A 15540-nucleotide genomic window follows, 5' to 3' on the forward strand; every position below is an offset into this window, starting at 1 on the left:
TTATGAATTATATTGACTAGTTCAGAGGATGTTGCGTGGATCACAGACTGGTATCGGTCAGTAAGTTCTAAGTTTAGTCAGGATATCCTGGTTTGAAATTTTTTTTTGCTTTAAAATTGTATTAAACACTGAAAACTCAATGAAGTAGTCATTTGTTTTTCCTGGGAAGAACGTTGTGTTTCCATACGTCCAACGTACATCCATGTTATTTTTTGGGCAATTTGGCGGAATATTTCGGATATAAAAAACGTTGAAAACATGTCAAATTTGACCCGAGGACAACACAAGGGTTAAAGATCTTCTGACTCCTTATGAGCCTGTGCACCCTCTTAGATCGGCTGACCGTGGCCTGCTGGTCGTTCCCAGAGCCTGACTGGTGACTAAGAACTAAGAAGTATCCGTCTACTCTCCGTTTTATTGTATACTTATAACAGTTTTATTTTCTAGGAATGGGGGGAAAAAACTCCAAATCTGAAGAACCTGCACGTAAGATTGTTAATGAATAAAATATATCTTATTTGGATAACTACATTGTTGCATGATGAATATATTTTTTTCATATTTTTTTGTTTCATCTGATCATGTGTCATCAATTTGTCAGTTCTCAACAAACCATGGAGAGAAATAAACTGGAGGTAAGTGTGTCTGCAACGTCAGTGTGACCTTTTTTTAACAAAATATTTCACTGCACACATTTACTTGATGTAATGGACTTGTTTTTTCTGTATATTTCCTTGTTTTATGACATACTGGTTAACTTCCTAGTTGTGTTACACCTTGGCATAGAAAAAATGGAAAGTCTCTAAAATTATACTTTAGACTATGTAATGTTTCTTTCTCTGAGTAGAGACAAACAGAGTGATCTGCAGTCTGTGAAGGACTACAGACCTCAGACTGACGGCCAGCTGCTCAGGATTCTCCTTCATGGTCCGGTTGGAGCTGGAAAATCCAGTTTCATCAACTCTGTCCAAAGTGTCTTACATGGCCGTATGTACGCCCACGTTTTGGCAGACAACACCTCTGGCAGCTGTTTCACCAAAAGAGTAAGAATAATTTTTTTTATTTTATTTATACATTTTATTTGTTAGGGACCATGTACAATTTTTAACATAAATGTTGCCATTTGATGCATTGTACCAGAGTTAGCCTTAGGCCAATTTACATCTGCAGTCCCAGGCAACAGTAAAAACATGACAACATCTAACAAAACAACAAGACAGATCACAAATCCTACATCAATATAATGCACATTCTGACACACACACACACACACACACACACACACACACACACACACACCTGTTCAGCACCATGTTGAAAAACAAAAAAATAAAAGAAATAAAAGTTTTAATAAAAAGCAGGATTTTAGTGGTTGCAGAGTTGATTGGTTTTAAAATAATGTTTTAATTGAAATTTGAAGCTTCTGATGGAACTACAGGTCTTTATATTGTCTGTATTGACTGTTGCTTGATTGTATTGATAAAGAAAACATCCCAAATTCATTGTCATATAAAAACGTTGCAAATCTTTATGAAACATAGTGCCTTTGAGAGGTTTCTATCTTGGCAGTGGATGGGAAAAAGTGATAAAACAAAACTCATGGTTCCATGAGAACAGCAGAATAAAGTCACTGTAAAGTAAACTATGTTTAGGTGAAGAGAAATAAAACTATGAATAAGAAATCCTAATCCTCCCCAACAGCAGAACAATCCCCCAAAACAACTATTATTCAGGTAGACAGGTTTCTAATCTTTGTTCAGCAGTGACACAAATACTGCAAATAAACTGTGAAGGCCCACAGTCGCTTTGGAGCTTTACTAACTTCCTGTTTGGTAAATTCAGCTACAACAGGAAATTCTAAAAGAGCAGCTGCAGTATTCTGCTCCTGTGGTTAAGGTCTGGTTAGTCATTTTTCAGTGACAGTCATAACTAAATTCTTTTAACCCACAGCCTAACTGCACCTACTGCAATCATGTTAAATTAGGCTTCATAATTATGCACATAGGCATATAATCTATTTCAGCAAACTACACTGAACAAAATTCTAAACGCAACACTTTTGTTTTTAACCCCATTTTTCATGAGCTGAACTCAAAAATCTAAGACTTTTTCTATGTACACAACAGGCTTATTTCTCATATATCACAAATCTGTCTAAATCTGTGTTAGTGCCGAGAAAATCCATCTACCTCACAGGTGTGTCATATCAAGATGCTGATTAGACAGCAGGATTATTGCACAGGTGTGCCTTAGGCTGGACACAATAAAAGGCCACTCTAAAATGTGCAGTTTTACTGTATTGGGGGGGCCCGGGGGGGTCCGAAAACCAGTCAGTATCTGGTGTTAGCGATAGGGTTCATCCGTGAAGAGAACAGCTCTCCAAAGTGCCAGACGCCATCGAATGTGAGCATTTGCTCACTCAAGTCGGTTAGGACGACGAACTGCAGTCAGGTCGAGAGAGGGAGAGAGATGAACCCAAACCCTAACACCAGATACTGACTGTTTTTTGGACCCCCCCCAATACAGTAAAACTGCACATTTTAGAGTGGCCTTTTATTGTGGCCAGCCTAAGGCACACCTGTGCAGTAATCCTGCTGTCTAATCAGCATCTTGATATGCCACACCTGTGAGGTGGATGGATTATCTCGGCAAAGGAGAAGTGCTCACTAACACAGATTTTTCAACAATATTTGAGAGAAATAAGCCTTTAGTGTACATAGAAAAAGTCTTAGATCATTGAGTTCAGCTCATGAAAAATGGGGGCAAAAACAAAAGTGTTGCGTTTATAATTTTGTTCAGTATAAATGCATGTCCTGTTCACTAGGTATGAACATTACTACTTGAATACTCGAGTACTTGTTTTGGACATAAATATTCGTTCAACATATCAAGTACTCAACTTGTTTTTTTTCTCTGAATTTTCATGATGATATGCTACTATGACTCATGGCAGCTACCATGCTACTGCGTACAGCAACGTTATAAAGTTACAACAACATTCAACACGCTCTTAACGTTATTTTTGCTATGATTGTTTTGATCATGGATAACAGTGCTGGGCTATCCCACAATTGAATTCACCACATAACGTTAGCTACAGTAGCTGTATGGGTAGTCGAATAACGTAATGCTAAGTGAGTAAGCTAGCTTGCTATACCGTGTTTTGAGGAAGTGGATAGGATGATTGATTGCCGAATATTTTGTTTTACATGGTTTTCCTATGGCAGCAAAGATAAAAGTTACCAGTGGAAACACGGTTTACCATATGCTAGCTGCAGATTGATGTCTGTTTTTGCTCATAGTGATCTTAATAACTGCACTTTTCTCTATATCTACTTTATAGTACAACACCTTCAAGATCCAAAAAGGAAGACCAGATACCTTTTACCCTTTTGTCTTTAATGACATCATGGGCCTGGACAAAGACATAGACAGAGGTGTCCATGTGGACGACGTCAAACTGGCTATGAAGGGACAAGTCAAGGAAGGTTACAGGGTAGGCTACAGTTGCTTTGCAATGAGTTTTTTCTTCCAGATAATTAGTTAATGTTATTATTTTTGAATAATGTATTTATTTATACATATTGCAACTGTCATTTAACTGGATTTTAAACTTGTTTTCCAGTTCAATCCTGAATCAGCGTTGTCAGACGACGATCAATTCTACAACGAACATCCAACTAACAACGACAAAGTGCACGTTCTGGTTTCTGTCGTTGATGCCAACACATTATCTATCAAGAGTGACAAAGCTGTGGCGAAGATTCGCACAATCAGGATTGAAGCCAGTGAACTGAGTGAGAGCAGAAATCTTTGTCTATTCACCTCTACATATGAGTTTTAATAGATCACACTGCTTGAAAAGAATTATCCTAATGCTGTAATCTACACAAATTCTTCTGAATATGAAACCGTCGCCTGGGGTAGCTTTGTTTGTAGTTTATGTAATCATATAGCCTGGAAATCCAGACCCAAATCGGAAAGATTAAGGGTGTGGCAATGAGTAATGAAAGTGGCCCAACTCGAGGGGCGGCACCAAGCATGCATTTGAAAAACTCACTGCACATAATTGGATAACACTACGACCAAACACAACAATCAACCCGTTCTCATTCTGAACTCGTAAAATAAGGACGTTTGGACAGTGGCTGTCAGCGTTTGATGTGACGAAAAAGGCGTCTTTCAGCGTGTCTGTGTAACGCACCGGGGAGAGCAGCAGTTAGATTTAGAGAGTAGTATGTAAGGGCGAATTTCCGCGTATAGAGGTTGGTTGGGGTGGTGGATGGGTCATACAAACACAGGACTTTCACCCAGGAGAGCGGGGTTCACGTCTCGCTTGTCACGTTTGCTATAGTCGCTTTTTTCTTTCCTCCCGCGTGTCACAGAACCGTAAGCCCACCCACGACCTATTTTTGTATACTACTGTGTGAATTAAATACTGTACTTTACAGGAAAAGCACTGAGTATTTTCTAATTTATTTAATTATGAATTAATTAAATAAAGACATTGTCTACAATATGACAACGTAAAATATAAAAAGTAAATATAAAAATGCTCCCACAAGCAAGGATCAGAATGTAAATCATATCATAGACATTTTTATATTTCTATGTTTCCCAGACCTAGCTGTGGTCCGTTTTTTTTTTTTCCGTCAGTTACAGCACTCAGTAGTTTTGTGTTTTCCTGGCAGATATTCCTCAAGTGGCCATTCTCACCAAGATTGATAAGGTCTGTCCTGAACTCAACGAAGATTTAAAAAATATCTACAAGGTCAAGCTCCTGAAGGAAAGGGTATGTATTAAGGAGACCTATTATGCTTTTCAGTATTTTCTGTCATATCTTTGAAGTGCTCATATTGTTCTCATTTTCAGGTATATAATTGTATTTAGAGGTTGTACCAGAATAGGTTTACATGGTTTCATTTTCAAAAAACAACATATTTTTGTTGTACTGCCCATTGCTGCAGTACAACAGCAATGTGTTGAGCTCTCTGTTTTAGCTACAGAGTAAGGCATCTCACGTCTGTTCCATCTTTGTTGGGAGTCGCACATGCTCAGTACCTAGGTAAGGACTACTAGCCAGTCAGAAGCAGAGTATGAGGGCGTGCCCTGACAGTAGCTAGGTAAGGACTACTAGCCAGTCAGAAGCAGAGTATGAGGGCGTGCCCTGACAGTACCTAGGTAAGGACTACTAGCCAGTCAGAAGCAGAGTATGAGGGCGTGCCCTGCTAGCAGCTAGTCGAGCATTATAATGTGTGTTCCAAAGTGACCACGTTTGTCTCTGAAGTAAAGGCTGGACTACAATAGAGCTGTTTGGAGCAGTTTGTGAACAGTGTTTTCTGTTGGAGATGGTAAGTCCCTTTGGGGTGGACTTTGTGCACAAAAAAGATATATAAGGGACTGCTCGTTATTTAATTAAGGGGCCACCGGAGGAGTTTTGTGGCCTCTAACCTAAAAAGACTTGACCGACAGATGCTTAAATTCAACTAAAATGTAACAGTGATCAATCAGTGATGGACGTACATTCTGTTGAGATGATCTCCAAACGCAGAAACCAAGCGCAGTCACACCATAAAACGTTAAGACACGTTGAGAAAAAAGATCCATATTTTGCTGTAATCCAATGACACGAAAAAAGTAATCCACAGCGATCAGTAGATCTACAAAAAGGTAAATGACACGGTGTATCAAGCAAGGCCGATACGAGCGTCACATTCACCAGCCAGCTCCAAACAGGTGAACGAGGCCTCTCCACTTCACCGTTTAAACAAAGTGGAATAAACGTATAAAAGTCCAAATCTACACAAAACCCGCAATCAGTTAGTAAGCTGACATCACATTTATATACATGGCATTTAGGAAACCTTTATTGCAAGGTTGGCACGGCAAGATGTCCAGACTAGTGCAACAGTAACTTTCGTTTTTTTGCGTTACCTGTTTGAGCCACCAGGGGGGCAGTGCTCCTCCTGCCCCCCCAGCAAACTCCGCGTATGCAGTCAGACCATCTGCTAGTGATGGGGGCCGAGACTGAGAGCTACATGGATAAATATGCACCAAACAAGCCACTTTGAAATTTTGCTCTTTTCATGAATAAAAAAGTTGGATGTTTTTTCGTAATCTTACGGAGCCAGGTTTTCTACATGCTAAGTCAGAGAAAACTGTAATCTTGGATGCCGATGTTGTTAACTTCTCCCCACTTCCTGCTGGAATGTGTCCGGTTGTGTAACATTTGGTTTAGAAGCCTTTATTGGTGATTTTTCACAGTATAAAGTCCTACTGCCTGCAGTGGACTGTACAGAGGCAGCAACAGCAGAGCTCTAATTTTATTTTTTACGTAGATGGAGAAGTTCAGTGTCGAAGTGGGAATTCCCATGAACTGCATCTTCCCTTTGAAGAACTACGATTCAGAAATCAACCTCAACAATGACGTTGACTCACTGATCCTGAGCGCCATGAAACACATCATCAACTTGGGCGATGATTGCATCAACTTCATCAAGAGTCAGTCCAAATGTTGAAATGTATTGAACACAGCATAAAAAGGCTGTATTTCATGATGACAAAATGACATCTGAATCTTCAATATACATTCACAATCTTGCACATGATTTCATAACATTTATTTCTTTAACAAAATATTTTTTTAAAGCTTTATGATTTTGTGATTTTGTCTGTTCAGTGTAATTTCATTTTATATGATTTTTTCAAAGAGTTTTGAGTGTTTTTTTTTTTTTTTTAGTTAATAGTTTTAATTTGGATGTGTTTGGTTGAGCTTCACTCACACATTCAAATATGAACTCAGAGTTTTACTGTATATTTAACTGTTTTATTTTCTAGGCATGGGAGCAGAACACTCCAGATTTGGAGCAGCCCTAGCTCCTCCAAGTAAGATTGTTTAAAGAAATCATTTATATTCTATTTATTAACATATTCTGGGCCCTATCTTGCACGCAGCGCAGCGCAAAACCCGACACAAGTGTCTTTGCTAGTTTAAGACCGACACAGTTTTCAATTTCCCATCCAGCGCCGTTTAAACAGCAAATGCACCTGCGCCCATTTATGGCTCATGGGCGTGCTGGTTTTACAGGGAGGTGTGTTCAGGTGCATTCTGGGCATGCTGATCTTACAGGGAGGTGTGTTCAGGTGCATTCTGGGCGTGCTGGTCTTACAGGGAGGTGTGTTCAGGTGCATTCTGGGCGTGCTGGTCTTACAGGGAGGTGTGTTCAGGTGCATTCTGGGTGTGCTGGTCTTACTGGGAGGTGTGTTCAGGTGCATTTTGGGCGTGCTGGTCTTACAGGGAGGTGTGTTCAGGTGCATTCTGGGCGTGCTGGTCTTACTGGGAGGTGTGTTCAGGTGCATTCTGGGCGTGCTGGTCTTACAGGGAGGTGTGTTCTGGTGCATTCTGGGCGTGCTGGTCTTACAGGGAGGTGTGTTCAGGTGCATTCTGGGCGTATTTCTATCTTGAGGCAGGAGGAAGTGATCGCGCCATTGACCAACAAAAACCTGGTCTAAAGTCAATAACGCAGCATTTCATTGTTATTTTAACAGAGCATTAGTAAAATGCTCCTAGGCTCGTACACAGCTCGTGCACACTATGCTTGTTACACACACAGGGACGCACAGCAGCACACACACATGCAGAAAATTACAAATAATATTACGGTGCTAATCCTCCATAATAGCAATGCACCAAGGTCCAAACGCGCCTGGCTTTTAAAGGGAATGGGAGATGATCTCTGATTGGTTGATTGCATGTTACGCCCAAAACACACCTCTGATTAATGAAGACACTAAGTCCAACCCTTTAGAACCATGACCCCGGCGCACGGACCCTTTTTTCCACCGTCAAACTAGCAAAAGTGGATTTGGACACGCCCTAAACACACCTGCGCCAGTCGCTTCACGCCGTGCGATTAGATCGTTAAAATAGGGCCCTCTATCTTATTTATGGAACATCACTCATTGTTGCATGATGACTGTATTTTTTCATAATCTTTTATTTCATCTGAACATGTGTCGTGCACTTGTCAGTTCTCAGCAAACCATGGAGAGAAATAAACTGGAGGTGAGTGTGTCTGCACCTTCAATGTGACTTTTTTCAACTAAATCTTTCACTGCACACATTTACTTATTGTAATTAACTTGTTATGTCTGTTTCCTTGTTTCATGACATCCTGGTTAACTTCCTAGTTGTGTTACACCTTGGCATAGAAAAAAATGTAAAATCTCTATAAAATTATAGTTTAGACTGTTTCTTTCTCTGAGCAGAAACAACGAGAATTCCCTGCAGTCTGTGAAGGACTACAGACCTCAGACTGACGGCCAGCTGCTCAGGATTCTCCTTCATGGTCCGGTTGGAGCTGGAAAGTCCAGTTTCATCAACTCTGTCCAAAGTATCTTACATGGCCGTATGTACACACACGCTTTGGTGGACAACACCTCTCAAGACTGTTTCACCAAAAGGGTATGGCGAATTTTTGATTGCATTGATAAAGAAAACATTAAATATAATATGACATCCACAATATTTTCAAACCCTAATTAAACTTATATTTGTGTTACTTTGACTATTATATACACACAAGCTGCAGAGGTTTCCCCCCGCTCTATCGTGCACAGCTCTCCCTTGTGGGGGAGAGGCTTAGGAGACCGTTTTGGGCTGTAGTCAGTCCTGGATCTTCACAATCATACCTACGGCATCTTTAAACTTACATGCAGATTTAGGTGGCGTCACTGCTGATCTGCGCATAAATATAGGCTATTCAGGTTTTGGTTATTAGATTCAACTTTATTGTCATTGCACATGTCACAAGTACAGAGCAACGAAATGTAGTTGGTGTCTAACCAGAAGTGCTTAAAGCTCCATTGTGTAATGTTTTGAGTTGATTCTTAGCAAAAACCCCTTTGTTCACAAATATGTGCTCATTCATGTGTAATTACTTCCACCAACTAATCAAAGTATTCTCGTAAGTGTCACGTCTAGTCCTTGTGTCAACTTTCTTTTAGTTGGTTTCATGTTTTCTGTTGGTTTTCCCATTTCCTGTTTTATTTGGAAGTCTGTCTTTTCTCCCTAGTCTTGTCTGATTTACTTCTTGTCTTTTGGTTTTCCTGCCCTTGTGATTGTCTTATGTGTTCCACCTGTTCCCCAGCCCTAGTGTCACCTGTCCCTCGTTTCCTCATTACCCTGTGTATTTAGTCTTTGTGTCTTGTGGGATCATTACGTTCTGTCTGTGTGCTGCATGTGTTAGTTTCCGTTTTTCTGTGCCGTTTGGACGTGCCTGCTCGTTCCTGTCTTCCTGGCCTGCCTGTTTTTTGGAACCACTTGTTGTAAGTTTTTTGCTAATAAACTTTGTTTTCTCAACTGAACTGCATTTGGGTCCAATCCTCGCTACTTACCGTTGTGACAGAAAAAACAGGCAGGCCAGGAAGACAGGAACGAGCAGGCACGTCCAAACAGCACAGAAAAACGGAAACTAACACATGCCGCACACAGACAGAACGTAATGATCCCACAAGACACAAAGGAAACACAGAGACTAAATACACAGGGTAATGAGGAAACGAGGGACAGGTGACACTAGGGCTGGGGAACAGGTGAAACACATAAGACAATCACAAGGGCGGGAAAACCAAAAGACAGGAAGTAAGTCAGACAAGACTAGGGAGAAAAGACAGACTTCAAAATAAAACAGGAAATGGGAAAACCAACAGAAAACCAACTAAACAAAGAAACTTGACACAGGGACTAGACGTGACAGTAAGCGTAGAATCGCCATTCAGAACCATTCAGAATACATACGAGTGACTCGCTCGTATGTATTCTGTCATGTGGCGCCTCCATCTTTTAAAAGACATCAGCCAAAAAGGGACATACCTCCGCCTTTCGCGCTTGTACACTCAGTGGCACCGTGACGAATGCCAGGGGGAGATTATCAATCTTCCAGCAGATTTAAAAGCCTGTTGAAGATGGAGGATCACGCTGATACTTTACTAATATTAGCTTTCATTCATTTGGGAACCTGATAGCTGATGTTAGCAACGAAATGGTACCAAAATAACAAAAATGTAAAACTATTATTACACTGGAAGGAACACTCACGGACGAAGTCATACTTCTTTGAATAATACGACCACCGTAGGAGTTAAAAAGCAATCGGAATGGGAGGGGCTAGAAAGTAATATTCAGTTGGTTGTCATATACAATTTCACCGCTAGATGGAGAAATTCTTACACAATGTAGCTTTAAGCAGTGATTAAATAACATATTAAATAACATATGCTACAGTATATACAGAGTAGAAGGTATGAATGATATATAAGTATATAGATATGTGTCTGTATGTGTGTCTATTATTACAGGTATGTACAGGCTATGACTATGGTAATACAGAATAATACAGTTTTTTAATCATATTCGAGGTTAGATGTTTAAACGGCAGACAGATAAATCAGGTTATTCATATCCCTATACAGGCTTTGTTTAAATCACCCTTCTGGATCTAGTTTTGCACCAGCCGCATGATAGATATGTTTTTAAAGGTGCTCTAAGCGATGTTGGGTGACGTTACTTCTTGTTGACGTTCGAAGTATTATCAAACAAGCTCGCCCCTTCCCCCTCCCTTCCGCGCACTAATACATCCATGGCACTTATCCTCCAACCCCCAAATCCTTCTTGTCGGTTATTGGCTGGAACGCTCTTTGTTATGTTTCATTGTGCAGGTTGGTCAGTTAGTTTTTGTTGCCTTTTTTGGAGCCTGGGCTGTCTACAGAGACCACATTTTTTTACAGTGTGTTCAGGGAACATGCAGCTAGTGGATAGTGAGGAGATGTTTGCTGTATGTGACAAAAAATGTTGTAGCCTAAAAAACGCATCACATCGCTTAGAGCACCTTTAAACTGGCCACTAACTTGACCGTCTGGGCTCAATTGGACACTGAATTTGTAGGGAACTGGTTCCAAAAATGCAACAAAAAAAAAGAGAACTAGCATAATATGGTTTACTATATGCTAGCTGTGTAATAATGTGTCTGTTTTTGCTTATAATGCTAACTGCACTTTTTTATATCTTTATAGTACACAACCTACAAGATCAGAAAAGGAAGAGCAGATACCTTTTACCCTTTTGTCTTCAATGACATCATGGGCCTGGATCCAATCAAAGGTGTCCCTGTGAATGATGTCAAACTGGCTCTGATGGGACACGTGAAGGAAGATTACAGGGTACAGTTGATGCAAACTTTGCAGATTCTTTTCTCCACACAATTAGTTAATGTTATTATTTCGAAATTGCATATTTCTTTATACATATTGCAAATTTCATTTAACTGAATTTAAATTTGTTTTCCAGTTCAATCCTGATTCAACGTTGTCAGACGATGATCAATTCTACAACGAACATCCAACTAACAACGATAAAGTGCACGTTCTGGTTTGTGTAATTGATGCCAACACAGTACCTCAAATGAGTGAAAAAACTGTGGAGAAGATTCGTGACATCAGGATTGAAGCCAGAAAACTGAGTGAGAGCAGAAATCTGTTTATTCTTCTCTACAAATGTGTAATAGATCCCACTGCTTGAAAAAAAAACATCCTAATGCAGTAATCCTCGCAAAATCTTCTGAGCTGACAACGCCAGTATCTTCTTATTACTAGCCAACGTATTTTCTTCCGTTCAGCGAGTAATGACAATAACGACCGTTCTTGACTACTATCAACACTCTCTGATGAAAACAATGACTGACGACAGCGTGCTCTGTGTTTACGAGGTCTAGAGAGATGTTCTTCATTTCCGGTTTTCATTTTTTGGGCGACAATACAGATTAGCACCGCCTTCTGTTATGGAGACAAATTACGTCTCGCACACGCGTAGAATGTACGCTCAAGTCGGCGTTGCTTCGGTGTGTTCCGAGGCACTTTTTGGACAGACTCCGGGAGACGGGCGCCGAATGATCAGTCCGACTGCCTTTTCTGCCGACAGTCGGCCGTCGGGTTGCTGTGTCAGAGCCTTTACAGGACTCAGTAGTTTTGTGTTCTCCTTGCAGGGATTCCTCAAGTGGCCATTCTCACCAAGATTGATATGGTCTGTCCTGAAATCAAAGAAGATTTACAGAATGTCTACAAGATGAAGTACGTGAAGGAAAAGGTACGTTTAATTAGTAATATTATGAATTTGCAAAGAGGTGGAGTCACAGTTAAAATGCATTGAGTTATACGGTCAAAACTTTGACAAAACCGAGGGGATCCTCTCAGACCGAGCCACTGTCCCAGACCCGCAGAGTTGAATCCCCAGGGAAGACTGCGTGGACTGCCATCCGTTGAGAGTTGTACAAATGTTTTCAGTTCATTATGAAACTGTGGCAGGCCGTATTTGAGTATGTTAATTTGGTCAAAGTCATCACTGAAACTCATGCCAATGGAAAGGTATGAATAGTCCAAGCTTCCTATTGATCAGCTAAATCTGATTTGAATCGGAATAAAATCTGATTCGGGTCTAGTCCTTATACAGTATGAGCACTATCTGACATTTTCTCTAACTAAACCGATTCTGATACCCAAACATGGAACACTGACCAATTCCTCATCAGATACCAGAGATATGTACTCACAAAATATAGAGAATTTAAAATCCTGCCTATTTTCCCCTCTGCACACTCCTGACCAATCGCTGCACAACGTGGCCATGATGTTGGATTGTCATTACTATGGTTACAAAAACTGTTGGACATTTCTGACAAGATGCAGCCGAACCCGGCCCGGCCCGACACTGTAATTATGAGCCCGAGCCCGATTTAAACCGGACACTTTAATACATGGGCTGTTATAACTGACGTTCTCAACTACAATTCCGAGTTGTTTGAACTGCAGAAATCTGTTTAGAATGATCTTAATAAATAATGCAACAAGGACAAAGCATGTAAACTGCCTTGTTTGTTTATTAAGAATGGAATGGATCGCAAATGGGTCAGAATGAAGAAACGTAAAAAAAAACTCAACACATTGCTCTGTGAGGGCTTGCCTCGCCCTCAGGGGTATGCTTGGAGAAGTACCAAAAGAGGACGTTGAAGGATGGCTATCATCTTTTCTGCCAAGGCAAACCTGCTTCATGTGTCTGTTCATCATCCAAGTCCCCGTTTTTTTGCTATCATAGGAGAGCAGCGTGCCGCACATAATGCACTCGACAAAGCCAACACATAAGTTGTCACTGCTCACGACTTGTTTAAAATGGTTCCATATCTCCGACTTTCCTCCAAACTTGCTCAAAGTTAATTCTCCTGTTTTTCTTTTTTTTTTACATCTTCAAGCTCCATGTTGCACTGAAGCTACACCATATAGTTGCAGCCCTTATTTTAGAAGCAAAATTTAAGCAAGTCACTGCAAATGGCATTGTCAACACTTACAGTTTCACTGTTAAGGCCTACCACTGCCTTCATGGCCAATACCTGATCAGCCTAAAGGACAATTCGATTAGCATGAAAACATACCCCAGAGAACGGTCGAGTCGGTACATATGTTATTAAACCCTAGGTTCATTTTCCGCTGGAATTGTCCTTTAATAAAATCAATATTCAAGCCTTGATTGTTCTGTTCTGAGCTGTAATTTTTTTTGTTAATGTAGATGGAGGAGTTCAGTGCCAAAGTGGGAATTCCCATGAACTGCATCTTCCCTGTGAAGAACTACGATGAAGAAATCGACCTCAACAGTGACGTTGACTCACTGATCCTGAGCTCAATGAATCACATCATCAACTTCGGAGACGACTGCATCAACTTCAACAAGGATCAGTCTGAAGGATGAGACTGACTAGGTTTGATCAGAGCATAAAAAGGCTGTATTCCATGATGTCAAAAAAACTACCTGAGACACTTTCCAGCAGGATTTCCAACAATCTTTTTGCTTACTGCACCATTTGTGTTTTACTTTAAAGCACATGTGTCAAACTCAACTTCTCTGAAAACCACAATGGAAAATGAGAATCACATCCAGTTGGACACGTTGAGTTTATTAACATGCTCTTATTCCAAAAAAGTCAAATATCTTTGCCTGTATTATTGCATGTCTCATATAGTCTTCTCACGTACAGTTTGGTCTACAATGCTCTAAAAAAGTCGGCAAAAGAAGTTCCTTAGCCATCATACATTTAAGCAAATCAAGCAAATTACATTTTTAATAGCAGCGACCACACAGCTGACTCCCAACTTGTTTAACAGCCTGAATATGAAAACAATTTCTGGGGGAATTTCTGCAGTCTGAAAAACTAGTTTCCTGTCTTTTAGGTTTGGCAAACATTAAGGCGGGCCAAAATGTATTCTGAAACTAAATTAATATGCGGGCTGAAACAAAATCTGCGAGGGGCTGAGTTCGGCCCGCAGGCCTTGAGTTTGACACATATGCTTTAAAGCACCTGAAAACATGGCTACAAATCTCAGTACATGAAATATTCATGACTAAATAAGCAGCCATAAAGTAAAAAACAACATATTTGGGTAATATAGGAGTTCAACACTCACTGCTCAGTTAATCTGCTTCTTTAGGAATGTGTAGGTTTGGTTTTATTAGATTTAAATTACCTATGACATGAAATATGTAACATTTTTTTAAATCAGTGAGGAGAGCACAGACAAAAGTTTCTCACGTAAATTGACTGAAATTGTTCTAACTGTATATATTGTGTTAATGTAAGAATTCATCACTTATAATTTGAAAGAACTTTTCAGGATTTTTCATTTGTTGTATCTTCAATAATCTAACATACTCCATCTTTATAACTAGTTTTGTTTATCACATTAACAATTAACTTAATTTTGAATCCCACATAACTTTATATTATTTATACAGATCCAAAACATACCAAATAGTTCAGGCTGCATCTATAAAACCAAGTCTTGTGTTATAATATTTCACTCAATGTAACCAACATGTAGCTTCAATAACCAGCTAACATACAATAAATCTGCTTTTTCAACCTTCAACACAATGCAATTCGTTTTTAAGAGTCATGTCCTTCCAGAAAAATGCAGAGTTTTTTGTGATTATTACAGGCAAAAAGCCTTGATTATGCGGCACGTTTTCTTAAATGCGATGGAATATGCGGGATATTTATGCAATTTTATGCAATGAAAATTGCGGGAACTTGCAAAAATTGCGGTTTCATTATGGGTTCATCGCGGCGTTTGCAGCTTTCTGATTATGTCCACGTTATTTTTGGCAATTGGGACCTCAGAGAAATATTTTCTGATGATGTGAATGAATTAAGCTTTGTGTTCTTCCCGTCGACCATGAACTTGTTGTCTTCTGGGTCAAAATTGAAAATGTCGTCCCGGCGTTTTTGTCACTTTGTTTTTTTGTTTTGTCCGATGCTTTAAAAAAAGAAAAAAAGAATGGTCAATAAACCTAAGTTATAGGACATACTGTACCTAATTTTTTAGTTAAAATAAATTCTGATTTATTTTGACTACTAGTTAAGATCAGAGAATCAAACTTTAGTCTTGACACTGTTTTGAAACCATTTACAAAATGTTTTTCAAATGCTATGAAATTCC

The 15540-nt window shown here is 39.7% G+C and overlaps 1 protein-coding gene across 1 annotated transcript in view; it reads left to right on the forward strand.

Annotated features, from left to right (window-relative positions):
* Positions 1-13959, forward strand: part of LOC118493807 (interferon-induced protein 44-like) — a 28981-nt gene extending 15022 nt beyond the window's left edge. Inside the window, exons 5-12 of the mRNA XM_035995080.1 lie at positions 6339-6501; positions 6838-6885; positions 8032-8065; positions 8269-8464; positions 11074-11220; positions 11348-11519; positions 12042-12142; positions 13616-13959. Of these exons, the coding sequence (XP_035850973.1) occupies positions 6339-6501; positions 6838-6885; positions 8032-8065; positions 8269-8464; positions 11074-11220; positions 11348-11519; positions 12042-12142; positions 13616-13795 (1041 nt within the window). The 3' untranslated portion in view covers positions 13796-13959. The remainder of the gene's footprint in view (positions 1-6338; positions 6502-6837; positions 6886-8031; positions 8066-8268; positions 8465-11073; positions 11221-11347; positions 11520-12041; positions 12143-13615) is intronic.
* The last annotated feature ends 1581 nt before the right edge of the window (positions 13960-15540 follow it).

This window comes from Sander lucioperca, chromosome 19 (assembly GCF_008315115.2).
Source record: "Sander lucioperca isolate FBNREF2018 chromosome 19, SLUC_FBN_1.2, whole genome shotgun sequence".
Classification (NCBI taxonomy): domain Eukaryota; kingdom Metazoa; phylum Chordata; class Actinopteri; order Perciformes; family Percidae; genus Sander; species Sander lucioperca.